The sequence below is a fragment of the Brachyhypopomus gauderio genome, chromosome 16, assembly GCF_052324685.1.
Source record: "Brachyhypopomus gauderio isolate BG-103 chromosome 16, BGAUD_0.2, whole genome shotgun sequence".
NCBI classification, from domain to species: Eukaryota; Metazoa; Chordata; class Actinopteri; order Gymnotiformes; family Hypopomidae; genus Brachyhypopomus; species Brachyhypopomus gauderio.
Genome location: NC_135226.1, coordinates 6,848,426 through 6,876,352, shown reverse-complemented (window position 1 = coordinate 6,876,352; position 27,927 = coordinate 6,848,426). Strand labels below are relative to the sequence as shown.

Here is a 27,927-nt window from a genome sequence, read left to right as displayed (position 1 = left end):
CCCCTCAACTACCCTTCTAGTACCCCTCAACTACCCTTCTAATACCCCTCTAAGTCCTTTCAACTACCCTTCTACTGCTCCTATACCTCCCCTCAACTACCCTTCTAGTACCCCTCTAAGTCCCTTCAACTACCCTTCTACTGCTTCTATACCTCCCCTCAACTACCCTTCTAGTACCCCTCTAAGTCCCTTCAACTACCCTTCTACTGCTCCTATACCTCCCCTCAACTACCCTTCTAGTACCCCTCTAAGTCCCTTCAACTACCCTTCTACTGCTTCTATACCTCCCCTCAACTACCCTTCTAGTACCCCTCTAAGTCCCTTCAACTACCCTTCTACTGCTTCTATACCTCCCCTCAACTACCCTTCTTGTACCACTCTACCTCCCTTCAATGACCCTTGTAGTACCCCTCTGCTGCCCATCTACTCCCCTCAACTACCCTATTAGTACCCCTCTACCCCCCTCAACTACCCCTCTATTTCCTCTGTACTTCCATTCTAACACCACTCTGATACCCCTCTACCCCCCTCCTACCACCCATCTACTGCCCTTTCCCACGTTCGCTCTCGCACCCTCCCAGACGTATTCACACACTCCGCACTCTTCCCAGATCGTGCAGACGTACAGGTCTCTGAAAAAGGACGAGTCGCACTGTGACCACTTCCACATCAGCGTGCAGGTGGACGGGGAGCTGGTGCTCAGTAAGACCCGCACGTTGCACAGCCTCACCGAGCACCGTGTCATTCTTTAACGTAGAGCCAATTACAGTCGGACACAGCAGCAATTCACCGTCTCTTACAATTACTCATAGAAGACGACCATTACACTTTCCTTTACGACAATATAGTAGCATGAACACCTTCTGTTGACACAACCTCAGATAACGTCAGATAACTATTGAATAGGCTGTGGTTAGCGGTGCCATGGACAGGGTGCCCAGACTTTGAATCAGAACACTTCTGCAGAATCTCAGGAGGAGGGAGAACAGTACGATGACTACTATAACTATGAGGCTGCTGAGGATGAGGATGAGGATGAGGAGAGGAGAGAGGAGCCCCTGCGCGAAGTGGACTGGCTCGATCTGCGCTCCCGGAGGAGGAGACACGCCCCGGAGGAACCCAGGAAGGAGAGCACGCTCGTGTACACCGTCTGCTTGGGGTACGCACTGAGACTGACCACACAAAGTTCATGAGGGGTACATTTTGAAAGTAGTTCTAATGAATGAACACTTGGGGGCGCATTTTTCCTTGAAACACTTGAAGCATACGCTTCAAGGTTATGCCGACTGTGGTGCGCAGCGGTGGTTCAGATACTAAGTTGCTAGCATCAGTGTAACCAAAGATTCTTCAATTGCTAGCACCACAGTGTAACCAGAGGTCATTCAGACGATAGTGTCACAGTCTGAACAGAAATGGCTCAGATTTGTGCAGTTTAGTCGGTGTGAGGCTTCCTTTTCTACATCTTTCTGTTTCAGGTTGAAAAAGGAAAATTCCAGCAGTATGGTGGTAGTGGACATCTCACTTCTGAGTGGGCTCATGCCAAATATCCAAGACCTGGAAGATGTATGTTAGCCACACCTGAGCGTTCAGTAATCATGTTCCTATTTTATCACATAGTGCACGCTTTATATTGATATATATTTCATGAAGATGTATGTTAGCCATACCTGTTGAGCGTTCAGTAATCGTGTTCATATTTTATCACATAGTGCACGCTTTATATTGATATATATTTCATGAAGATGTATGTTAGCCATACCTGTTGAGCGTTCAGTAATCATGTTCATATTTTATCACATAGTGCACGCTTTATATTGATATATATTTCATGAAGATGTATGTTAGCCATACCTGTTGAGCATTCAGTAATCATGTTCATATTTTATCACATAGTGCACGCTTTATATTGATATATATTTCATGAAGATGTATGTTAGCCATACCTGTTGAGCGTTCAGTAATCGTGTTCATATTTTATCACATAGTGCAGGCTTTATATTGATATATATTTCATGAAGATGTATGTTAGCCATACTTGTTGAGCGTTCAGTAATCGTGTTCATATTTTATCACATAGTGCAGGCTTTATATTGATATATATTTCATGAAGATGTATGTTAGCCATACCTGTTGAGCGTTCAGTAATCGTGTTCATATTTTATCACATAGTGCACGCTTTATATTGATATATATTTCATGAAGATGTATGTTAGCCATACCTGTTGAGTAATCATGTTCATATTTTATCACATAGTGCATGCTTTATATTGATATATATTTCATGAAGATGTATGTTAGCCATACCTGTTGAGCGTTCAGTAATCATGTTCATATTTTATCACATAGTGCACGCTTTATATTGATATATATTTCATGAAGATGTATGTTAGCCATACCTGTTGAGCGTTCAGTAATCATGTTCATATTTTATCACATAGTGCAGGCTTTATATTGATATATATTTCATGAAGATGTATGTTAGCCATACCTGTTGAGCGTTCAGTAATCATGTTCATATTTTATCACATAGTGCATGCTTTATATTGATATATATTTCATGAAGATGTATGTTAGCCATACCTGTTGAGCGTTCAGTAATCATGTTCATATTTTATCACATAGTGCACGCTTTATATTGATATATATTTTATGAAGATGTATGTTAGCCATACCTGTTGAGCGTTCAGTAATCATGTTCATATTTTATCACATAGTGCAGGCTTTATATTGATATATATTTCATGAAGATGTATGTTAGCCATACCTGTTGAGCGTTCAGTAATCATGTTCATATTTTATCACATAGTGCAGGCTTTATATTGATATATATTTCATGAAGTTTTGGCTCCCCCTGTAGAATGCGAAGGGCACTGAGAAATACATCGACCATTATGACTTCCACCGCAACAAAGTTTTCCTTTACTTTAACCAGGTAATGTAACCATTTCTATCAAACCCTAAAATGTCATTTCTTTTCTTCTTTTTAAGCTATTCCCCTCATCCTCCTTTTTGTTGTGCATATTTTAACATAAAATGTGGCATTATGTAAATATATAAGTGTATATTGTAAAGGATATACACACAGGTAAACCGTGCGGTCAGTGCTCCAAATCAGAGAATGCAGGAAAAGCTGAGCCAGGTCTCTGATTGGTTGGATCAGAAGATGAGAATGACCAGCTAGAGGCTGAAAGATGCTCCTCTTAACCAAGATGGAGTATTGATTGCCTACCCGATGTTGCCTGTGTGTGGTTCCTCCCACCAGATCAGCGAGACGGAGGAGTGTGTTCGGTTCCGTGTGGATCAGATCATTCCGGTTGGGCTCGTCCAGCCTGCAGCTGCAGTAATCTATGACTACTACAGCCCAGGTCATCACGGCACCCAGCGGTGATGGGTTGGTGGTAGGGGGGTGGTCATAGCAGGTTTTTACAGGCACTGAACTCTGCTTTTTTTGCAGAGAGGAGGTGTGGCATCTTCTACACTGCCCCCAAGAGCAGTGACATGCTGAAAAAACTGTGTAAAGGGGAGGTGTGTACGTGTGCGGAGGGTGAGTATGAAATTGCGCCCCTGTGCCCCTGTCCCTGAAAAACAATGAGCTTCCCAATACCAGTACGAGCTCCCATGTTTGGCATCCAACGCTCAGCAAATCCTTGAACGATGGCGGCCGTGAGTCCTGGCCGCTGTAGGTGCACCTTCATGAGCAGAGACCCTCGGTGTGTTCACTGCAGGAGCCTGTGCACGCTCCCGAGTCACCTTCAGCAAGAGCATGGAGCCAGACACCCGGAAGAGATACGCGTGCTACGCCCCTTCAGTCGACTACAGTACGAGCACTTTACCTTGAAAATCATCCACCGGCCTATTGTGTCTTAACCTTGATACATACACAAATAAAATTATTTTCTAAACTACATCAAAATTCCCTCTACAGTTTATACGATGAAGATTCTCAACTCCAGCGACGATGCTGTGTTTACGACTTATTCTACGTTAATCACGAAGGTTCTTCAGACAGGTTGGTGAGACAAGGGTCACTGCTTCCATCTTTCCTATTCGGACTGAGCCGGTCTTTTACGGGTTTATGAGCGATGATGACCATCTCACTTTGTCCCTCTGCAGGTACGAAGGACGTTGTCGTCCTGCCAGGGGCATACCGGGAGATGACACAGAGGCTCACCTGCGACGACGTCCAGCTGAAGAACAATGCCGAATACCTGATCATGGGCGACGACAACGCCATCTTCTTAATGAACGAAGCACACAGGAAGTGAGTCTGTTTAAGCTTGCAAAGTTGGATCTGAAAACTGGAACCACGTGCAGGAAGAGTAAATGAGATTGTATGATTTAAGTGGGCGATTTTGTTGTTTTTGGGTGAGTTTGTTCCAAAAAAAAAAAAAGCACACGTGATATATGTATGTAGGTGTTTGCGTGGAATGCTAAACTATCCTAAGCAGAGTTAAAATGGTGTATGTGATTTCAGGTTTCTATATATCCTGGACAATAAGATGTGGATCGAGGAGATACCTCACTCATCAAAATGCAAAGCCTCCAGAAACAAGCAGGCCTGTCAGCTTCTTCAGAGCTTCATGGAAGACTACTTCCTGAACAAGTGCTCCATTTAGAAGAAACGCGTACCACACAGTGAGAAGAAGATGAAGGGCTAGTGCAGAAAGCATACACCACACAGCAATTAGCTTGGCAAATCGTGTGCTTTTATTTTCAGTGCATATGACGAACAACAAAAAAAGGGTTCTGGAACAGCAGAATTCAGGATTCAGTAAAAGCTCGTGAGATCTCTGGCACCACAATGCTGCGCGTAAGCATGGCCTGTGTTTTTGATTGATAAATGGCTATCTATTCATTCTGGAATTAATATTGATCACATATTAGTCCTTACTGTTCTCAGTTATAATTCTGTATAGAGGGAACGAACGATTGTACCATTAACATAATGAAATTGGTTTATCGGTAGCTTAATCAACATATTCCTGCATTGACTGAAACATAAAATGTTCACAAATGTCATATATGACATTTGGTCCTCGGAAATTGTCCATAAACCCAGCAACGGGGCGAAATAACTGAGATTAATCAAAGTGGCTTTGATACAGATTCACAGTACAGTAATTTGTCTGAGAAAGCGGGTGTTGAACATGTTTACATTACAAACGAGGAACTCCAAAGTCCAACTGACTCATTTAGAATTTCAATCCACCGTGAGTTTTGGTAGAGAACAATCCTTTACCTGTTTTTTAATATATCATTAAAGTAGGCATATGCAAATAAGTAGGTAGTCCTTAAAAATGCTCACTAGTATGGAATGATAAAAGCCATGATTTCACGATTTTCTAAAAAAACACTTTGTTATTTAGGGATCAAACTATTCGCATATTGTTGGCACAAATAACTGACAAGTTGTGGACTTTACTGATGTATCCTTCCTGAGCGTGTACGTCCGGTCCAATCTGCCCTTAAATCTTTCACGCTTTGGCAATATGTCTGCTTGCTACACTGGAGTTTTCCATGCAATAGCATCTAACGTATATCCAGGACTTGGTACTGCAGACAAACAACACAGAAATGCAAAAAAGAGCCTGCAAATTATAACACAGCATACAAAAACAAAATAAATTACCTTATTTTCCTTTTTTAAAAGTGCACAACATCTAGATTTGTGCTGTTGTGTGTGTATGTGTGTGTGCGCGCGTGGGGGTGTATGGGTACCATGGCTAACAGCCTTATGGGAAACGTATGCAGATTTCCAAGGTAAATGCACACTAAAGTTAGAAGCTGCTCTTCCTCTACTTGGACATTAACAGCTGCAACGTTGGCATTCGAAGCTTTGCCGCACTCAAAGAGTGCAGGTTTTCAAAACCATATTACAGCAGAAAAGCTATCAAATGTACAGGATATGATGCAAATGCATAAATATACACAGCGAGTCCAATGCACAGAGAGTTTGATACCAAATGGCTTGTTTCACAGTACATTTATAAGATAGCTCATCGATCATTTGTAAAGTTAACTTCTAAGGAACTTCATTTGCTTCCATGTCACTGAAAAGAGTTTTTGTTTTAATCCGATGATGGTTATACCAAGTGGTTTGATATATCAGGTAAACCAACGTGTTAGGAAAAACACTGGAAATGTTTACTTTAAAAGCTTACAAGTAGCTGCCATCACTAGCACTGCTAAGAGTACTGTGACTATTATTACTGACTTTGTATTGGATGTTTTGAATATCGTCTTATTCAGATTTAGTCAAAAGTCACAATCGGCCCAAACCAGTGCAACATGAATATGGGATGACTTTTACGTCCCAGTCTAATTAGCATCAGTTCAACTCAGATCCACGCAACTAAAATACTTTATTGGTTGTAATGTCTCCCTAAAAATTACATCGGTGGCAGAGACCTTTTTAGGTGTGCAAAATAAAAAAGTACATCTGCAGAAAGGCCTGCTGGGGGAAGCTTCACTGCTACTGCAGGTATCGGTAGACTTTGAAGCAGTGGTTCCCGGAGTCGGCCACGGCAACGTGGCCGTCGGAGGTCAGGGCCAGACCCTGGGGGCCGTAGAGCGGGTCTGCCGTCGTGTTGATGTACGACAGGAAGGACCCCGAGCTGTCGAACACCTGCGCCAAAGACACGGTGTGGGATGTTTGTTAAGACACGGTCACGATGGTTTGTTTAGACGTCTAGACGCTGTCTTACGTAAATTATTTCTAATACGCACGGTTTTAGCACGTGCAGAGACTTATGGTTATGTGGTTATGTGTCAAATACATAAAATTCTGGGAACAAAACACAGTCTAGATGACAGCAAATGTGTCCCAGATGAGTTTGCGTCCCAGAAACCCCTCCGATCCCACGAGCAACCTGCCACTTACCTGTATTCTACTATTACCCCAGTCAGCCACAATGATGTTTCCATTGGTGTCCACTGCCACCCCCGTGGGGGCGTTGAACTGGCCGTTCCCTTCTCCGTGAGAGCCGAATTTAAACAGGAACTCCCCGTCCGCATTATAGACCTGATGGAAGGAACAGGATCGGGACGTAAACAGAAATCTCTTTGTCTGAGGAAAGACTTAATTTATTCCACCGAGCATTTTCTTTTAAGGTGACATAACCACATATTTTCTTACAAGGACAGGTGTAATAGCACATTACCACGGGAGCCATAAATGAGAACGAGCCGTGTTGTATGGAGATAGTGATGTTTAGGCTGAGAAATACGGTAACACAGACACAGCATACCTTAACAGAATGGTTATGGAAATCGGTCACTATAATCTCATTCTTGTTGTTCACGGCCACGAAATGGGGACCTAAAATTCATAGTAGTGAAGAGTAGAGAGAAAATGAGATACACACACAAGTGGAAGATTATAGGAACCATAGATCATATTGTAATACCTAGTTCAAACTGAAGCTGTATGAATTTACAGACTTGTATCTGATATATCTGGTTCTTCTGGTCCTGGAGATTTACAGTCTGATTGGTTGATTCTGGATCAGTGATGCGTGCACAGGATACTTACTGAAGGTCGGACTGCATTTAGCCTGCTTTAGGTCTGTTGGAGTGTTTGGGGAACTTTTATCTAATACAACCAGAGGACAGAGAGATTTTGTCAGGACTCCAACAGGATGGGACAAATTCTTTTAAAAATTACGTACTGGCTTTGACATATATATCGGCCTTCATAAGTCTCACAATTATTTGTTGCCCAGACTGGTTTCATATAACTGCACAGCTCGGTCAAGAACAGGCACTGTGCAGAAAAGCCATGATATCATCTAGCATTTACCACCCACATTCTACCATTTTAAGTAAAGGAGGCTATTCTTGGATACACGGACTGACAGGACAAAGCTGTCTGGTAGCTGTTGGGTTATTGGTGCTGGAGTGAAACAGAGCCACGGCGGGCTCCAAACGGCAGAGGAAGAGCACAGATTCCAGCTGTGTTTGTGGGAGACGTTTATGACGCTCGCCTTTAGGACGATCAGGATTTCTGAGGAACGGCTCCTAAAATCTGATCTGGTAGTATAGTCCTCAACTAATACAGTAATGTGTTGAGGAACATGTGAGGAAACGTGTTTCCAAGAGGCAAACCTCGATGAATAAGGCTGACCTGCAGACTTATGTGTTGAGTAACATTTTATTAAGTCTTCGTTGTTATGACTTTCATGAAGCTCAGATCACATTTCAGAAGCCGTCTGCAAAAAATCTGGCGAATCCACAAATTCTAGTAGTCATTATCGGTAGAAAGCTGAACACCTAAGAACTGCCTGTCAGACGTTCCTCGGGCTCCAAATTTGGTCACCAGCTTGCCGGTGGACTGAAAGATGAAGATACAGCAGGCTTTGTTGTCTGCGGCGATGATATGGCCATTCTTGTCCACGGCAACTCCTTTTGGGCCCATCAATCGACCTGCTCCAATTTTACTCTGACAATTCACAAAAAAATTCACAAAGAGATCAAGATAAACTGGACAGATAAACTAGAAAAGCAGAAACACGACAGAGCTGATAGGAGTGACACTCACTTTAAATTTGCCGTCCGAGGAGAAGATGGTGATCCATCTGTTGTCGTAGTCCGCTACGATGATGTCACCGTTCATGTCCACGGTGACCCCGGTGGGGCGCTGCAGTTGCCCTGGAGATCGCCCTCTCACCCCAAACCGCAGCTTGAACTGACCGTCATTGGAGAAGACCTGCACACGTCCGCACCAACAAAGAACATCCAAACCCCACAACAAATATAAAACCATAAACACACAAGCAATAACAACAAACACACCCCAATAACAACAAAACCCACACACACACACACGCAATAACAACACACCCCAATAACAACAAACACATGCCCAATAACAATAATACACACATCCAATAATAACAAACACATACACCAATAACAATAATACACACAGAATAACACCAAAACAACCCCAATTACAACAAGATTATTATAATAATATTATAATGATATGTAATATAATGATATAATAACAGATTAATGTGAAGATCTCCTCCACTGCACCTGTATGCACTGGTTGTTGCTGTCTGCCACCACGATGCGGCCGCTGCTGGAGGTGGAGATGCCCTGCAGGTTGGAGAACTCCCCCCGTTCCCGTCCTCGCGTGCCTGTCAACCACACACACCACGACACCGTCACGCCCACGCCTGCAACACTTCCAGCGACGCGTAGTGACTCTTTCTACCAACCGAATTCCACACATGCAAATACTAATTACAGCTCATCTGTTTCGCTATTTCTTCTCACTTGTAATGTAACTGCAAATAATAAAAAATTAAAAAGCGGAAATAAAAAAAACGACAAAAGACGAGACTATAAAAGGGCCACTTCCAGGTTCTCTGGCAGAGGAACGTGTGAGGAACCGACAGCGGTGGTGTTCCACAGCCGTGGGCCGAGTGTGCACGCACCGACTCTGTAGATCAGCTCGTCCTCGATGGGATTCTCCTTCTTCTTGGTGGTGCTGTACATGCTGGAGGGCCGACGCACCGCCTTCTGCCGCACGTGTCCGCCGGCCCCGCCCGCCCCGGGCGACTTCACGCGCCGCTTCACGTCGTCGGGCGACTGCGGGGCATCGCAAGGCCGCACCGCCCGCAGGCGGAAGGGGCTCCCGCGGACCGGCTGGCCGTACAGCAGCAGGACGAAGGAGAACTCGCCCTCCGTCCGCAGGGCGTAGCCCACCTCGTACGTGCCGTTCTTGTTGTCCGTCACCTCGGGCTCTGCGACGGAGCCGTCGGGCCCCACGATGCGGCCGGTGAGGGCCGCGTTGCCCGTCTTCACCAGCTCGCCGGCTTTGTCCTGCACGCGGGGACCACGAGAAACAGCGACTCGTTTTAGTCTCCGCGGACCCGCACCGGACCCGTCAACGCATGACTATTCTGTTAATGCGTTAGTTATTGGCAAGAGATTTGGTTTGGCGCTGTTTGGTGTTGCTTCGTGCTTTCAGAATTTATACAGAAATCGAAAGCCTGAGTCATGAGGAATAGAGCTACTGAAGTTTAAAAAAGCTAGACACTGTCTAGAAAAGCCAGACACTGTCTAGTCACAACAAAAGTCTAGCAGGCTAAACAAAGATACTTTTAATGGCTTAATTTAAATTTATTTAATTTAACTTAATTTACACAACAGATTAGGCCGCCCTTCCCCACCAATACAGACACGGAAGTGTCTACAGCCACCAGCCTTCGTCTCCGTCAGCACAGCCGGCGCTCACCTTGGTGGTGACGGTGACGGTGGCGGGCTGGCCCACCACGGCGTGCCGGAGGCCCTCCCCCGTGGCCACGCTGGTGTGGCCCACGGCGCTTGTGGTGAGCAGCGCGCCCAGGTTCTGGATGGAGCGACGGAGGCCCTCGGTCTCCACCTGGCACTCCAGGTGGCCGTTCTCGTGCGGCTGCTCGGGGAAGGCGTGGCGGGCGAGGGCGCCCACGCGCTCCCCCATCTGCTTCTGCACCAGCAGGACCTCGGCCGCGCTGCCGTGGCTCAGCGCCTGCTCCGTGAAGCCACAGCTGCTCTGGATGTTGTCTCGGCCCTGCTGCAGGGCCGACAGCTGGGCCTGCAGCACCTGGTGGGTGGAGACGGGCGGAGGCGGGTGGGCGTGTGGCTCCGGAACGTGGAAGAAAACTCACCGTCAAGCTGTACTGGGAATTTACTAAACAAGCAATGTCTTAAAAGATCAGCGCGTGTCTCGCACCTTCTGCTTGGAGCTACAGATGTTCTCCAGGTCGGTGATGAGGGTGCTCTTGCGGTGGTGCAGCGCCCTCTCCAGCTCCTCGAAGGTGCTGGTGATCTCGCTGATGGCCTCGGTCTTCCTCTCGGCCAGCTGCCTGGAGATCTCGTTCACCAGGTCTATGGCCGCCGTCAGCTGGGGCAGCCTGGAGGAAGAGGAGGGAGAGCGAGGAAGGGCGGACGTCTCGTCAAACGTTTGACGCAGGTGCCGCGGTTAGGATATAATTATGAGGGCGTCTCTTCGCTTGGTTTTATTGGCGTTTCGGTCACAAAGGTCTCACTGAACTTCACCAACATGTCTCCCAAGTCAAGACGTTATACATTCTCTGTTGTAATGGATTTCTGCCATTACATCACACACTCTGCCAGCTGTATTAGGTCAACGTGTGCTTATGAAAAACACCAGCGGTACAGCCAGCATGCCACACAGCTCCCAGTACATGCGCCCCGTCCCGCCCGGTCCCGCCCGCCCCGGTCCAGCCCGCCCCGGTCCAGGCGCCCTGACCTGTTGCGAATGGTGTCCAGCTGCTCCTTCAGCTTGGCTCGGTGCTGCTCCAGGACGTCTCGCAGCGGGACGGTCACGTGCTCGCGGTGCTCGCCCTCCGTGCACTCCAGGCACATGGCCGTCTCACACGACTCGCAGTAGAACTCCATCACCTGCAGAGGGCGCACAAGAGACTCACCGGGGAGCAGAGCGTGGCGACCCAACCAAGCATACAAGAACATCATTTTGGACAATTACAAAAAAATTACTGTAACAAATACATAGAGATGAGTCCATTTTGTCTGCAGAAATGGAGAGTCCTAATGTGTTAGTCACCATTAGCTTGGAATAACCTTTTAGCCAGCAACCTTTTAACCAGTAACCCTTTAACCAGTATGGCTTTAACCAGTAACCCTTTAACCAGTAAGGCTTTAACCAGTAACCCTTTGACGCTGCTCACTTTACATTGGACACAAGTGCCAATTTGCTACCCATCCACAGCATGCACACGCAGCCAGTTAAAGGCCCGTGAGGAGCGAGTTTGCCCGTGCGAGGTTGCCCGTGCAAGGCGAGGTTGCCCGCGGGCTCCAGGGTGCGTAGCTTGGCGCTGTGCCTCACCTTGCCCTCGTGGTTGGGGCAGGAGAGGGGCTGGGCGGAGGTGACGGCGCTGGCGGACTCCAGCACGCTGCAGGCCTCGGGCTGAGCGCACTCCGACTCCCTCTGCAGAACCTCCATCAGATTCGTGATGAAGAAGTTGTTCTGCAGCGCCGCCACGCCCTTCTCCGGCAGGATGGACGTCTGTCTGCACACGGGGCAGGACAGCGTCAGGGACTGTGGGGGGATATAGTTCTGCAGGCATCTGTGGAGCACAGGGGTGTATAGACGGAGAGTTGGAAATGAACTACAAGTCAGACGATGAGAATGTGAACTGTTATATGTGGCCTGGAGGTCCGTGGAGGATTAAAGCCTTAATGCGTCTTCATGTGCATGTAAGCCTCATACGTCTCATACTTGAGGGTTAAAATAACGCTTGGAATGGAGACCCCTGGGTACGAGGACTTGCTGGAGTGCCTGTATACATGTGCAGGTATGTAAAAGGCCTGAGAGATGTCAGCTCTCATATCTAATGAACTATAAGACCTCGAACACTGGCTGTCATACACCAGTTGTCATATACTTGATGTCGAAGACTGACATTCAGAGAAATACATGCTATGTGCGGAAACGCTGAAAACAGTTCCGATCTGGGCTGTGACCCGATGACTAACATCAACATCCCAGCAATATAAAAAGCAACGGAAATATGACCATCCCTACAGCAGTTCAGTCGTGGTGGGCGGTGTCAAACATGATCTCATAATGAGGCAATGCTGCAGCTCCATCCACCGTCTGGCTCTGCTCCACCCGTAGGCTGGGCCACTTTTCCTTTTCACAGAGGCTGCATTTCCCCAAACATCTCCACCCTGGTGCAAAGCTGCAGTTCGTCGCTGAAGTTAAGCTCCACGGTAACTCCTGGGGTGGCTGGGGTGGTGCGTACCTCTCGCAGAAGGTGTGCAGGCAGGGTAGGACTTTGGGGTTGTGGTAGCGCTCCAGACAGATGCTGCAGACCAGGAACTGCTTGTCTATCTGCCGCACCACTGGACTGGTGCTGCCCGTCTCACGCTTGGCCATGGTGAGAGGCATTCACGGGAGGAAGAGGGGGAGGCGCAAACACCTCTCAGCCTGCAGAGAGAGAGAGAGAGAGAGAGGGAGAGAGAGAGAGAGGGAGAAAGAGAAAGGGAGGGATAGAGAGAGAGAGAGGGGGGGGGAGAGAGAGAGGGAGAAAGAGAGAGAGGGAGGGATAGAGAGAGAGGGAGAGAGAGAGAGAGAGAGGGAGAAAGAGAGAAAGGGAGGGATAGAGAGAGAGAGAGAGGGAGAAAGAGAGAGAGGGAGAGAGAGAGAGAGGGAGAGAGAGGGATAGAGAGAGGGGGGAGAGACAGAGGGGGGAGAGAGACACACAAGAGAGAGGGAGAGAGAGAAAGAGAGGGAGGGAGGGATAGAGAGACAGAGAGGGAGAGAGAGACAAGAGAGAGGGAGAGAGACAGAGGGATAGAGAGAAAGAGAGAGGGACACAGAGATAAGGAGAGAAAGAGGGAGAGAGATGCACTGATCAGTTTTGAATCAAATCAGTTTTGAAGGTGCCTAGTTCTTCCTCCTGTCTTGCTCCTCCTCCTCTCCTATTCTCCATCTCATTTTGGCAGTAAGCCAGACCCCGATAAGACGATGCGCGGGCTCAGAAGACGTGTTAGTAAATGAGGAGCAGGAACTGCTGTGGTTACACTGTGCTGAGTTTTTGTTCACCTTTAAAGTGACGGAAATGCCTGAAGAGGAGAATGCCAGATGCTCTCTGACTGTGGAATGAACAGGGCTAAATCTTGGTCTTAGGAATCTGCAAGTGTCATTGCATGCAACTTTAATTATGGGAGCGTGCCACTCGTCAGGAACGATAATATCTGGGAGATAGAATTCGTTTGATTTGTTGCTCCACTGAGCTTAAACCAGGCCAACCCCATCGTGGGGAACTGTATGACTGTACCCTCCAACCCTTTAGACCAAACCCAACATTAGAGGACATTCACAACAGGTCAGAGTCACTATATATAGTGACTTGGGCGATATGATGACATACTGTTATTGTACTGTTACTGTAAATTATGGATCTAAGCACATGTGGGGTAATGTACTTCTAGATACGTGTCTGTTTCATAAAATATAGAGAATCAGGTGAATTATACCAAGTTTGTAAACAACATATTGTATCACACAGGCAAAACTGCATAACAAGGATCTGACTGGACATTAGCCAATGAATATATTAGAATGTAGACAGAGATTTAGGAATGTTTAAAACTGAAGTACACAAGAATTCTATAGAAGTTCTTTAAATTCTTCTGGATATACATTTTGACTGTTTATTCAAACTAACTACCCCATACTCTGAAGTTCTGAAAGAAAACTACTTGTTGCATCCAAAACTTTTTTTTTCTTAGAAAGTATATCTGCTCTCTCTTGTTAGTCAGCCTGAGAAAAATGAAATATCCTGAAGATGTCTCCAAATATCATATCATAATGGAATTGCATTTTGGCCATACTGAGGCAACGCTGCTGGCCAGCTGTCAGCTGTGGCTCAGACACACTGAATGGAGTCATAACAAGTGACCTCGACCAAACCCCACAATGAACATTCATGGGCAGTCATGGTCTGGTGGTAGGGAACTGGTCTTGTGACCGGAGGGTCATGGGTTCGATTCCCAGACCTGAGGCCATGACTGAGGTGCCCTTGAGCAAGGCACCTAACCCCAACTGCTCCCCGGGTGCCGGGCTACCGGGCTATGCGCCATGCACAAATGGGTAAAAAGCGGAGGACAAATTTCGATTGCGGTGAAAAATCACAATTGACAAAATATGGCACATAGATATATACATAGATTATCAGACTGTTGTGAAGATCAGTTGGTCTCTCCTGCTACTGGACACAGGACTGGTGGAAGGTTGACAAGTTCCTTCATTAAATGACACAGACATTCTCAACTTCACATTTCTTTCTGGTAATAGTTCCTTTCATTGTCCAAGATGTGCCCAAAACAATGTCAAAATCGAGGGGGACTTGAAATCTTTCCATGACATCAAAAACCAATATGACAAATCATCTGCCTAATTTGTTATGTACTTACACATTATAAATGCTCTCCAGTCTAATGTGGTACCATGCGACAAAAATGACACCATGTTAGTTGTCTCGTAATGAGCAGCTCCCCAACTTTGTCCCTCATTTGTTCTTCTATCCTGAAATCCTCGCGTGTTCCTCTTGGCAGAACTTCAGTTCGGATAAAGGACACAGTCCGCTACGTCACACTTTTCCCTAGACACGGTAGTTAGTTGTTACGGCTTCAAAAAGCCCAAATCATCAAATAATTAATTGGAAACTCGTGGAGATTATTGATCTTACCAGAAACAGCTCCTTATGCGCCTAGTCACTTTCCCTCGGGATTAAAGTATCTCTCTATTTAGTCACTTTCCCTCGGGATTAAAGTATCTCTCTATTTAGTCACTTTCCCTCGGGATTAATAAAGTATCTCTCTAGTCACTTTTCCCAACTGCAGGTCACGCTGCCATTTGGGACATTTCTGCATTATTTTGGGGAATTGTTAACACTTTTTGAATTCTGGTGATACATACTGTTGATGTTTCGAATGAAAAGAAAAAGTGCCTGATAACATCAGTTATATACAGCTACATTTAATAATTTCTTAAACATTTGTTTGTCACCATGCGAGAGAAAGCCATTTGCTTTTGCAGCTGGTAAACTGGTGTATTATTAATTGTTAGTAGATTGCTGTAATGGGGAGACTTGCATTGGCCCTCTGATATTTCTCATGAGACCAAGACTACAACAACGTCAGGATGGAACAGTGCCTGTGTTAGAGTCCTTCCTCTCCTCCTGCTGGGTCTAGGTTGATCTTAGAATTGTATCTAATTTCAGTATAAAACTTAGTGACTGTGACGGGCGGGGGTGAGCAACTGAAAAGGAAGCGATCACGCCAAGTCTCAGGGAAAAAGGATGGTTTAATAGAAAGTGTGCAAACCTAAAACCCGTGCAATATCTCCAAATTAAGGATATAATAACCAGCGGTCAACTGGTACAAAGACAAGACATATATAGGCAAACAAACGACCCTCAGGTGAGACGGATCACGGGCTCCGCCCACCTGAGGGACGCACATGACGTCACCAAACAACAACAACAACAGCCGCTGTGGACGGAGGCGGCCGGTTGGGGGCCGCCTCACCGTGACAGTGACACTGTCTCTAAGTGTTCTGGAAGCGTATTGTGTGGAGTTTGTCAGATGTGGCGTGGGAATAGACTGGGATAAATTGACAATTTTGCTATTTGTACTGTAACAGTCTCTTTAAACCAAACAATACAAATAATTGTTTAAAATAAAGGAATCTTGAAGATATCTTTATTATACAACTCAGTCTTAAAAACAGACCACTCCCCATGGGTTCAGACCACTCCCCATGGGTTCAAACCACTCCCCATGGGTTCAGACCACGCCCCACAGGTTCAGACCACGCCCCATGGGTTCAGACCACGTCCCACGGGTACAGACCACGTCCCACAGGTTCAGACCACGTCCCACGGGTTCAGACCACGTCCCACGGGTACAGACCACGTCCCACGGGTACAGACCACGTCCCACAGGTTCAGACCACGTCCCACAGGTTCAGACCACGTCCCACAGATACAGACCATGCCCCACGGGTTCAGACCATGCCCCACGGGTTCAGACCATGCCCCACGGGTTCAGACCACGTCCCACGGGTACAGACCACGTCCCACGGGTACAGACCACGTCCCACGGGTTCAGACCACGTCCCACGGGTTCAGACCACGTCCCACGGGTTCAGACCACGTCCCACGGGTACAGACCACTTCCCATGCTTGCAAATTATTTCATGACAAAAAGCATTTGTGGCAAATCCTGCTGCTTTTACTCAAACATACACGTCATGTCATGTGACATGTTGTGCATGCTAATTACAAAGCTTAAGTTATTATGGTGCTATTGGCATTAATGAAACTGAGGAGAGATTTCAATGCTTCTGTGTGCAGGTGTAGGTGTGTGTGTGTGTGGGGGGGGGGGGGGGGGGGGGGGGTGCTAAAGCCAGGCTTTGTTTCACTGGGCTAGGACTGCGACATGCTGCTGTAATCACTATGACACAGACCGTGTGGTGACTGCAGGGAGGGATGATTATTTTAGTCACAAAGCCCTGACAGGAACCCTGCGACCTTAAAACCCTACAGGAATGACTGGAGAGTAATACCCTACAGGAATGACCGGGCCTGAATACCCTACAGGAATGACTGACGACACGCTCATCACGTTGCATCTTGCCTGTGTTTCTGCATTATGGGTGACGGATGCTGATTTTGACCGTATGTGTTTCATCATACTCCAACACATGCCAACACACACAGCTTAACCTCTCCTCTATAAAACCTGCTCATATGAGATGAATAGCTGAAGCAGTCTTCCTTCCTAAATTCCCAGACTCCCCAAACTGTGAGTCATAGCCAGCTTCCTCAGGACAGGACCTTCTGTCCATCGTTATACCGGTGAGAGGTCACTCACAGGTTAGCGGGGTGTGTTTTAGTCCCAGTTTTGGTCTCCACTGTCTAGTGTACATCTCTTGTGTCCCGCTGCTGTTCACAGGTGTACTTATACCTCAAGTAACAACACAAAGCAATTTGACAATGCAAAGTACAGGCAGTGAACTGCCATAGCCCACAGCAACTTGATCAAGATTCGATTCTGACTACGAAAGTGACATGGGCTGTAACGTATTTCTCATGCTTTATATTCTTGTTAACGTGGTGACTATTGAATCAACAATTCATGATACTGTCAGATACTACCAACACAAAATATACATATTTAAAGATAAATGACATGACCGTCATAAAACCAACTTTGTGTGTGCAATGTTAGCAACATTAGGCTGTTCACACAGTTTAGTGAAGTGGTAGCCAGACAGGTTCCCAATTTCAACCAAGGTTCAAAACATCAGCAACATTTAATGGTCTGGCTGATTTAAGTAAACCGCAGTCAGAGTAGCTGAATTGTGGTGATTCTCTAAATGCAGACCCAGAGGTTTCAAGTCAGCGAAACACATTCAAACACCAGGCATGCAGTAATTATGCTGGACACGATCCCATGTAAGTTGGTTTACATCAGTCTAAATGGATTTTGCACTAGAAACCTGGTGTTAGAACAGCATTACAGCCGTAAAAACAGGATGTACTTTAGGCACTGTGTATTTCTACACAGTGCCTAAAGTATTTCAGTATTACAGTATTTCTACAGAAACCTTCGGGGAAAACTGGTCTCTTAAGGTAAACCAATTCAAAAGGAAAACCATGACTTCCACAAGTCTTCTCATAAATCTGAAAGTCAGGCCAGTTTTCCACAGAAGGCTGTGCGCCGTTTTTAAACCTGAGCTAGAATGGAAGCTGCCTTCGTGTTTAATCAATACTCTGCATACACTCTGGATCAACACGCAGCTCGTAACCTCACGCAGTGGCAGTCTGCCAACACGTCCTTCTGACGGTAGGTAGAAACCCGCTCTGAGATCTGCGTGTTGTGGGACCACACCTCTAAGCGCTGGTCAGCTCACAAACACTCGCAGGCAGGGGCGTAAAGGCACGGGAGAATCGCACACTCACCCCGAGCTGCGGCAGCACGAGTCGCTTCCCCTTCTAAGATCACTTCCTCTTGGCCGACAGGCATGCTTGTCCACTCCTTTGTTGAAGCACGAGGGAAACGAATCTCTAAATTGCCGTTTTTACAGCCGAGACCGCTCGCGTTTACACTGCAGCACAGCGGGTATCCGTCTCCCTCAATCTGTCGCTCTCTCTCTCTCTTTTTTTTTCTCTGCTGCGTGCTGCTGCTTTTCCACTAGCTCTGTGTTGCTAGGCGAGGGAGGAGAGAAGCAAGAGGAAGCCTTAAAATGGCACTTCCCAAAATTCCTCCCAGTTCCTTCCTCTATGAGAGAGCGAGAGAGAGAGAGAGAGAGAGAGAGACAGAGAGAGGGAAAAGCAGAGGATGAGGGCGTGAGAGAGATAAAGGGCACCTGTCTGTCTGTGAGCGTTGGCTGGTTGCGAGACTAAAGAAGGAGGTGTGTCGGTGTAAGTGGGACGGTCCCCAGGCGCTAGAACGGGCTCCGCCATTTCTCATGCTCGTCTCATTGTTTGGTCTCCTGCCCATGCTGAGCAGACCCAGTAACCAAGGAACACTGCAGCAGAGTCCCCCTTCCAGGCAAACATCCTCTCTCTCCTCCACCCATCTCCACCCCTCTCCACCCCTCCCTGCTCCTCCAGCTGCCCCTGCTCACTCCACTCTCCTTCCTGCTCCTCCTGGAGGCTGTAGCTGAATGTGGATGTGACATCAGAGGCAGGACTGGCCCCGTGCCTGCGGGTCCACGTCTCTCTTTCTCGTCTGAAGCACCACATCTGAAATCCGGCGCCATTCAGCGATAAAACCACAACAGTGATAAAATATTCAAAGAGTTTGGGATCAGCGAAGGTTTCTGGTGATACCACATTGCAAACCGGGGCTGTCTAAGGCTGAAAGAAGAAAAATAAGAAGTGAATGGTAATAAATTCAGTTCATGAGTGAAGGTCAGTAAGACCTGACCTCCTGACCTTCTGACCTCCTGCCCTTCTGATACTGAGGTCTTTCAGAGTGTCCTTTCATAAGCGTCACAGAAATTCCAGACCTTTCCGAGTACTGCTTCTTTATACTGTATGTATGCATGGTACAAAGTTGTTCTGATTTTTCATCCACATCTGGGTGGAGGGCTACATCTTGTCTGTTTCTCCACGTTACATGCTTACAAACGCGTTACATGCTTACAGTTTTGCGTGTGCTACACTGTCGGCAGAGTAGCTGGTCGTAGTAAGGTGCGGTCTTCAGTCTGGCTGGCAGATTTTCACAATGTGCTCATCAGCGTAACGACACCCCATAGTCAAAGCCTTGCCAACTGTGTGCATTACGATGACACCAGCACACACACACACTCACCCAACACACACTCACTCAAATTCTAATGCTTCCGGGCCTTCGTTTTCCCCCTGCAACTCCGAGACCTCCAGCCTGTGCCTTTGAGGGAGGAGAGTCTACGTTTGACGCGCGAGCTGCTTTGTTTATTCGAGCTGTACAGATACAACAGGACGGCGGACATATGGGAAGTGGAGACGCATCTGGCTTCCTGCAGGGACGGCACTTATCACCCGGATACGTTCTACTCCACTTGGTTCTGAAAGTGACAGGTGTTTCCACACATTATTGCGAATGTCTAGATATTCGGTGCTGACATCACACCTTCAGTGCGACTTTGCCATCTACGAAGCTCTTGTATTGGACACACCGTACCTCACTGTGCCACGTGTGAGCCCGTCTCAAGTCTGCTACGACACAACAGTACTTTCCTCTCTGAAATGAAGAATCTGCAGTGCTAATTTGAGAGGGCAAGTGGAATGTGTGTGTGTGTGTGTGTATAGGTCTTTTTGCATAAACCATCCAGGCTGGTTTGTATGTACACCAGATCGCTAACCTCGATCTTCTAGGTTTCTAGAATCGAGGTCTATCAAGGTCCTCGAGGTCCTCGATAGCTCCAGAACTAACCCAACCGAAGGGGTTTGGTTCCTTCCGCAAGCGGGGGTTTCTGGGAGGAAGCGTGGCGTCTGCGAGAGGAAGCGTCCCGCCGGCACACTGCTATTTCTCCTGCTCCCGCGGACCGAGCAGGTCTCTGCACCACAACTCACCGGCTGGGTGGACAGATTATTCGGCACCCCACAATCAATCACAAGGCCCAAAATGAATATAAACACCGCCAAAAAAATTAAAAAACCCCAAGAAGGTGCCAGTCGATTTCCTGTCCATTCTGGCCCAGCCTGTGAGTAACAGACAGGACACGCGGCCTGCGTGGAACTCCCGCCCGTGCCATGATGAGTAAATGTTTCTTGGCTTAAAAAGGGGGAGTGGCCATTCATTCTGTCCCATCAATGTGCCATGATGATAAACGGCTTCCGTGGGGTTTAATCTGCCTGCCAAGCCACCGGTCTCTGCATTCAGAGGGGAGCTCAGACCGGCAGTAATCTGCTCTGCATCACGCTCTTTCGTTCTGTTCACTGGGCTCAGATGCAGTAACCCCCCCCCCCCCCCCCCCCCCCCAATGCAGTCTGGGTGGGATGATAGCATGCAGTTGCGTGATTGGCTCATTTTCTAAAGTGCTGTTTCGATTCATCATGGCTCCCCTTTCGAGTTGCGTGGTCACAGGTGATGAATTGTGCCATATTCCATCCACTATTATCACCACTACACATTGGTATATGGTTAATAAAACTACAGCTCGGCCGGACGGGGACAAGCGTGCTGTAATAGACGGGACATGCGTGCCGAGAGCATCACGCATGTCTCGTGCCGGCCCGCGTGGCTAGAAACTCTCGCAGGAGAGCGTCTCCTTAGCGTGTGCATCTACACGGGCGAAATGGCAAGTATGCAGGCATTTATCCAATCACGTTGCGTTTCTGCTCAGAGCTCACAAGCACGTGGTGCCAATACACTGTCCCTGGATATCTGGGTGCTGCAGAACGGATCACCACACAGTGCAGTCCTGCTGAGCCTTACGTAACCTGCCTTCACAGGCCTCAAGCATGTGGGAGACAGACTGCAGTGACTCACACAAACTGTAGCTGACAGAACACGCCTGTACAACAATAAAGCGCTCACAATGCTGGATTACAAACATGACTCCTAATACATATTATCATGACGACAGAATGTCATTACACATACTGTCCAGATTTCACCCTTCTGCTCTGCTCTGTTGCGTCACTGTCTTGTTGGAACGTTGTTTCATGTCACTGTATTGCTGAATATATCTGGAATAACAATTTAAAAGCCTCTTGACTCAGTGATGGCAGGACCTCATTATACTTATTATCATGATGACAGACTCATTAATTGTATGTATATTTAGAATAATTAACTTGATAATCCTCAAGACATACTTTGCAAACTGTAATTGCTATTTACTCTATTTTAAGGTGCCGTTTGGGCTACCCACATTTAATTAGCCCCAAGGTCCTGCTGAAGTTGTAAAGAATCTGACTTTACCTCTGGGATTCTGGGTAGTTGTAAGCGCTTGCTGTCATTGGCTGGGGACGCCTGACACACAGCAGCAGCGTTCAGAGTCAGTTTGGGCTGAGGATGTCCACGTCCTCTCAGCCGTCCAGAAGGACTAAAGAAGACAAAGGCTACCTTTCAGACAGCAATGACAGCACGTCGCTAAGCAACCGAGATCTTCCTGGCTTGTCCAGTGTAAAAATAAATCAATAATGTGACCACTGTCAGCGTTAAGGGGCAAAGTAATTAACAGATGTACAGCAAGAAATATAAGAGAATGACAGGAACTTCACCATAGTAATTTATCACCAAAAAATAATCTCTTTCATCCAAAAGCCAAAGTAGGGCCATCGCTCTCTCATCTCGTGTCCTCTGAGGTGTGAAATAAGGTTTGGTCACAGTGCTCTGAAGTGGACAGTGAGTGCTAGCATGCTAGCGAGGTCCCACACACCCACTCCATCAGGAGACACCATGGGCTCTCTTCAGCCTATTTACCACGACTCAACTAAAACCAGATGGGTGAATTTGTTACTGCCTATTAATTCCAGTCTGGTCCGCCAGCGCCTGCTGTTTATGGAATAATTACTCAAGGGCGTTGTATCAATCCCTCTGTACTGTGTAATGGTGCTGTATCACAAAATAATGCTCTATTCGCTGTAGAGTTTATTAGTCAAAAACATGATGTTAAATGCTAAAACTGGTGGTTTTAGCAGTGATATGGTGGTAATATTCCATTGCTCCTATTCTTTGAAGAGACATTTTCAATACTGACATTATGTTAATCAATATTACAAAAAAAAACAAAAAAAAAAAACCAACCAAAATTATTTCAAAACCACAGAAAAGCTCCCTCGTTTCAATGGTTATTATTATTCATATGCATTAAAGAACAAACTGATAAAATGTTGCTTGTGAATGAGCTTCAAATCAGTTTTGTTTTTGTTTATAATAAAAAATAAACACCAAGCAACGTCTATATTAACAATTGCATTTACTCACTAATGTGCTACACTGAGTGCATTTTGTATATATATATTTTTATTTCTAATAAATAGCTAATGAACAGGATGTCTGTTAAACCTTTCAAATAAAGAAATTGACACTTGTGAATCAAGTAAACTAGTGTAATGACTGTGTCAGCTATTTAGTAACGGTAACATTAGCATTGGTCATTAACTTGTTACGTAAAATAGCTATACATCTATGTAGCTATGACGTTTCCTGTATCCAGACCAGAGCCTGAATGGGTATCTACTTGGTCGGCATTCACTAAACCTCTGCCAAAGAAGATTATCACTTCTAAATAAATGTACAGAGGGTTTCATATAGGCTTAATAGTAGATATTATCAGATTGTACAATGAGAAAGAGTGAAACAGACAGACACACATAATGTCATGGCAGAGATGGGTAGTAATTGAAGCTAATGGTTCAGCAGCACGACTGAATCTGTGTGACACTGGAGTGAGCACACCACACACACACACACACACACACAAACACAACACAACACACCATTACTGCAAGGTCTTCATATTTCAAACCTACTGCTCTTTTCTCTGACTGAGAGTTTGGCCATGCCAGCTGCCACTCAAACCACTGCACGATCATCTCACACCTGTAGCAGGCCTCACCAGACTGCCTACTCGGTGATACACCTGGATTAAAATCCTGGCTTTTAACGGTTTGATCAACATGTCAGACCTTGCTTCAATAAAGCACAAAATACCATTGGACTATATATATACTGTACTGTTGTAACATTTCATTTGCAGAGCAATGCATAATGCCAAATAATACATTAAACATAAAACCAAAATACTCATAGGGCACCACAGGCGTGCATCTGAATGGATTACCTGATTACTCACCTTCTTCGTCATCATCATCATCATCATCCTGACTATTAATGTATTACTAGTAGTAGTAGTAACAGAAGTGGTATTAGTGGTGTTGTTTTGTTCCTGTAACCATGCAGGGAACTAGAGGTTGGGTCCTGAGTACCTGAGAAGCCGAGTGAGTCCATGTTCTACAGTATCTATAGAGCCTGCTGTGGAAGATCTTATGAAGATCCCCCCTGAGGAACTACACTGACACCTCTTCTACTGAAGGGGGGGTGTGACAGCAAGCTCTGTTTACCTGACAGTGAGCATGTAAACACTCTCCCCATCGTCACCAGTCTGACAGAACACATACACTTACTTTTTTTTTTTACCATGAAAAATATATGAAATATATTGAAAAATATATTGAAAAATACTTCAAAAAAAGAATATATAGAGAATTTTCAGAAATTTTTTTTTGCTAGTTTGCTAGTTATCATCCTTAACTGCCACCTGCTTTTTCCCCACATACAGTAAGGAAGCTCGCCTCTGACGTAACCGAGCTGAGAGGGGCAGCCGTTGTTTGTACAGCTGGACTGGACTCCGTCTGTGTTAGTGCTGTGGACAGGACGACGTGTCTGGGCAGAGAAGCGCTGCTCCGTTTCAGTCATACTGACTGCAACAGCCAGTCAGCAGTCAGGCCCAAGATAGTGAACCAACAACGTCACACACATGACATGTGACAGCAAGTTATGTAAAGAACACTGTTTACAAGAAAACATGCCTCTTCAATATCATCTAAAGTTCAATATCTATCAGGGAGTAGAGAAGACCTTTATTGTGGTGCTACCAGTGGTCTGTTCCCAGTGTTATCCGCTCAATCCTGCTGGTTTTCCAGACCATTACAGACTTAATCCCGCTATACTGGCCAGTTACTTTAGTTGTTTTTGTAAATTAGCCATGAAGCTAACCACTTCCTACTGGAGGAAAGGTTCTCTGACTGTATCCATGGCTTTATAGTTTTCTGCTACTTCCTGTCCTCCATTCTGCAGTCGCTATAGATTTGGAGGTGCATCCACCATGTTTAATTACTGGCTACACAGTGAACTGCCTGACCATGGATTTCTAACCTGCTGTGCCACCAAAAGGGATCTTTCCAGAAGGACACGACTGTGACACTGTGAAGGACCCTCAGCTGACAGGCGGTGAGTTAGCGCTTCAGGTGACTGTCTGGTATGTTACAGTTCCTTGTATGCTGTCCAAAAACCCAAGTCAGTGGAAAAATACATTTTTATTGCTGTGCAGCTATTAAAGGCAACCTGACATAGGATCCTGTTCCTGTGGTACCATGTTTTGTGTAAGAGCTGCTGGGTAATGTAGTTCTCCATCCATTTATGTGGTTTTGCCAACCTTTTCAGCAACCTCATGCAAGCCGGTCTTAACTGGATTTTCCTGAAGGCTTCATAGCAAACGCTTCAGCCAAGAGGATATGGGACACCTGATGTCTGTGAGCAGGTCCATGCCTGGGTTGGTGGCTTATCAAACGTGCCCAGAACATACCCACGTCCTGGGCACGGTTCCCTGGACTGCTCTGTCCTTGCATTACACCTTTTACAGGTTCTGTGAACTATTTCCTCATGTTGAGTTACCTCAGTTCCACCTTAGGAAAGACATATTTCCACTCTTAGTCATCTGTGGTCCATGGTAGTCAATAGAAATGAAACATAATACTAGTTATAAGAATACAACAGAGCTGTCCGTCACTTGGAATCTGTCAGAAGGTTCCCAGAAGACCAGTTATTTCTGCTGTCAACTGTATCCTACACAGACCTGGAGTGTCAATAAGGTCCAGATTTGATGGCCCAGGCCATGTGAGGCTTTACTGGGTCCAGTGTGGCCTTTTAAGCAGCTACGTGCGCAAACGTTGGGTAGAGCAAGAACTAAGGACTAATGTGTTTCAAAATGGCAATCTGAGGACTTCCACTAAGAAACACACAACGTCCCTAAACACTGGATGACTGCAATTAGCATTGTTAGCTAGGCTGGAAAGCTTTAGACAAATTTGGACACCTAACTAAACCAAGTTTCGTCAGATTTCGAAATATATTTATGAATCACATCATCTTGATATGGAGATCAAAATGTGTTTTACTGCGTTGTGTAACGCATCATGACGTTTTAACTATCAGACATAAGAGTAAAAGGCAAACCTTAATCTCACATGCGTTGTGAAGACTAACCAGTTTGCATCTGCAAAAGATTGGGTCAAAAAAGCAGCACAGATCAATATTTTTTTTAACTCTTGTGTTTTTCTTGATGATACACAACTGCATCTGCCATGCTGTAAAATAAGAAAAAATGAGCATTTTGTGCAGCAGCATATCATCTTTCAGAGCCACTATTTAAATATTTTAAAAGGTGTCAGGGATGGGGCCTGTGCAGCCTCGCATGCATGCCACTGCAGCCAAGTGGATCTTAATGTGTTAAATTATGTGTTACAGCATTTCCCTCAATATAAAAAACGACAAGTGACAGTTCAAGACGAATGCATTAGATCAAACACATTTGTCACCTTATAAAACCTCACAGACCGTTAAGAGTGGACATTTCGAAAACGTGGCGCACAAAATGTTAAATACACCGAATGACACACTGGTCTGTCCTGCATTTAAGGTGAAAACATGTTTTGGTATTTCCATCATCCCCAAAACAATAACATTATTTAAAGAGCAGCTGCGCATGCGCACCTCTAGCTGGGAGACAGCTGCTTTAAGCTGGACGTCGTGTTTGCACGGGCACACAGCACAACATTGTCCCCACCGCCCGAGATTATGTCGGTGGACACCGGACTGGGTAGACGACCGTCTGCTTGAAATATGACTCCTGCTCTCAAAAATCAGACAGATGTCTCCACACCAGCTGTCCACACTGGGAGACTGGTGGGTTTCTAACAACCCGGCTTTTGTAAATATGCTTCCCCCGTCTCCGCTTTTGTGCGAATGTCTCCGGTCTCGCGCGCACCCTTGTTTGGTCTCTGCAACATCACACGGGACATTTACAGTAACACTGAATTATTCATCACCGCCCTCAAATATATTCACGTTCAACGAAGACCAGAGGTTTATACGCATCGAATTTGACAAGCTGAAGCAAAAAATGAAACAAATAAACTCACGTGAAATAGTGTGTGAGATTAAAACAGCGCCAACATCCCATCAAAAGCTTAAATCTTACACAGATATGAAGAATAACGGTTACAAAACGACAGTCACTGTAATCCTGTATCAGACGCGGGGAGGACGCGATGCACTGAGATTGAAGGAGGGCCGTGGGGGCGGGACTAAAGGGCTACGTGCTTAATGATTGGACAACGTAGCGTTTGGAGGCTATACGAAGTCCAATAGGACACACGGGCTTTTGTAATATGTAAATCCCGGAGGAGTTGTGCAGCGTTTTCTTACTGCAGAGGCATGGCCGAGTACAACGCCCAGTGGGTGAAGACCAGAGACCGTATATAGACCTACACCATCTTTACTCTCCATTAACACAATATCGTCCAGCTTTCGTGGCAATTATGTGTTAGTAAACATGAGACCTATGACATAAAATAACAGTTACAGATTCCTTATTATAAAAAAAGGGACGGAGACCTCTCAAACCGCTGCTGACCTGACCCTGAAATACCTTTGCGCCCCCTCATTTGAAAGGCAAATCAGACGGTCTGTATTAAAATAAGACATTTGGTAAAATGCTCTGGGCTTTTTTAGGATGCCGTTTTAAACCCGATGTCCGCGAGAGTAAATCATTCATCACACACCCGTGGATGTTAGGGAGGTGACGAGTGACCACTGGCCGAGGATGGAGGGATCAGGAAGGGTAAGCAGTCCGAGCAGACTGAGGGTCAGGCACTATTTACAGTGTCGGGTGGGGGAGGTACAGACAGCCATCTTCAGCATTCAAGGAGGAGGAGGAGGAGGTTGCCATGGAGACTGCATCCAGCCAGATGGTGGGAGCAGGCTGCGTCTGTGGGCCACGTCAGCAGATATTACACTATGACACAGACTCTCGTGGTTAGAGCATCACACCAGGGAATTACTGTATTGCATTGTGGGACGTGAGGAATAAAATTATTTTAA

At 46.1% G+C, this 27,927-nt stretch overlaps 2 protein-coding genes across 3 annotated transcripts in view; one reads left to right on the top strand and one right to left on the bottom strand.

The window, feature by feature from the left end:
• c4 (complement component 4) overlaps positions 1-5,659 on the top strand; it is a 17,523-nt gene extending 11,864 nt beyond the window's left edge. Inside the window, exons 32-41 of the mRNA XM_076976741.1 lie at positions 612-702; positions 967-1,159; positions 1,476-1,563; positions 2,858-2,932; positions 3,263-3,365; positions 3,455-3,544; positions 3,726-3,818; positions 3,926-4,009; positions 4,114-4,261; positions 4,475-5,659. Coding sequence (XP_076832856.1) covers positions 612-702; positions 967-1,159; positions 1,476-1,563; positions 2,858-2,932; positions 3,263-3,365; positions 3,455-3,544; positions 3,726-3,818; positions 3,926-4,009; positions 4,114-4,261; positions 4,475-4,616 — 1,107 coding nt within the window. The 3' untranslated portion in view covers positions 4,617-5,659. The remainder of the gene's footprint in view (positions 1-611; positions 703-966; positions 1,160-1,475; positions 1,564-2,857; positions 2,933-3,262; positions 3,366-3,454; positions 3,545-3,725; positions 3,819-3,925; positions 4,010-4,113; positions 4,262-4,474) is intronic.
• trim3a (tripartite motif containing 3a) lies at positions 4,685-27,815 on the bottom strand. 2 transcript variants are annotated; one of them, XM_076976744.1, is made up of 14 exons: positions 26,967-27,815; positions 12,777-12,961; positions 11,858-12,098; positions 11,261-11,412; positions 10,721-10,901; positions 10,244-10,591; positions 9,441-9,828; positions 9,037-9,140; positions 8,537-8,704; positions 8,269-8,437; positions 7,532-7,591; positions 7,248-7,318; positions 6,881-7,021; positions 4,685-6,625 (listed from the first exon to the last, which is right to left on the bottom strand). In XM_076976744.1, the coding sequence occupies exons 2-14, from the start codon at positions 12,920-12,922 to the stop codon at positions 6,473-6,475; spliced, it is 2,322 nt and encodes a 773-aa protein (XP_076832859.1). In that variant the 5' UTR covers positions 12,923-12,961; positions 26,967-27,815; the 3' UTR covers positions 4,685-6,472. The 2 variants fall into 2 exon arrangements, with proteins under 2 accessions (XP_076832859.1, XP_076832860.1); XM_076976745.1 differs by lacking the exon at positions 26,967-27,815 and adding an exon at positions 18,507-19,095.
• Between the last annotated feature and the right edge of the window lie 112 nt (positions 27,816-27,927).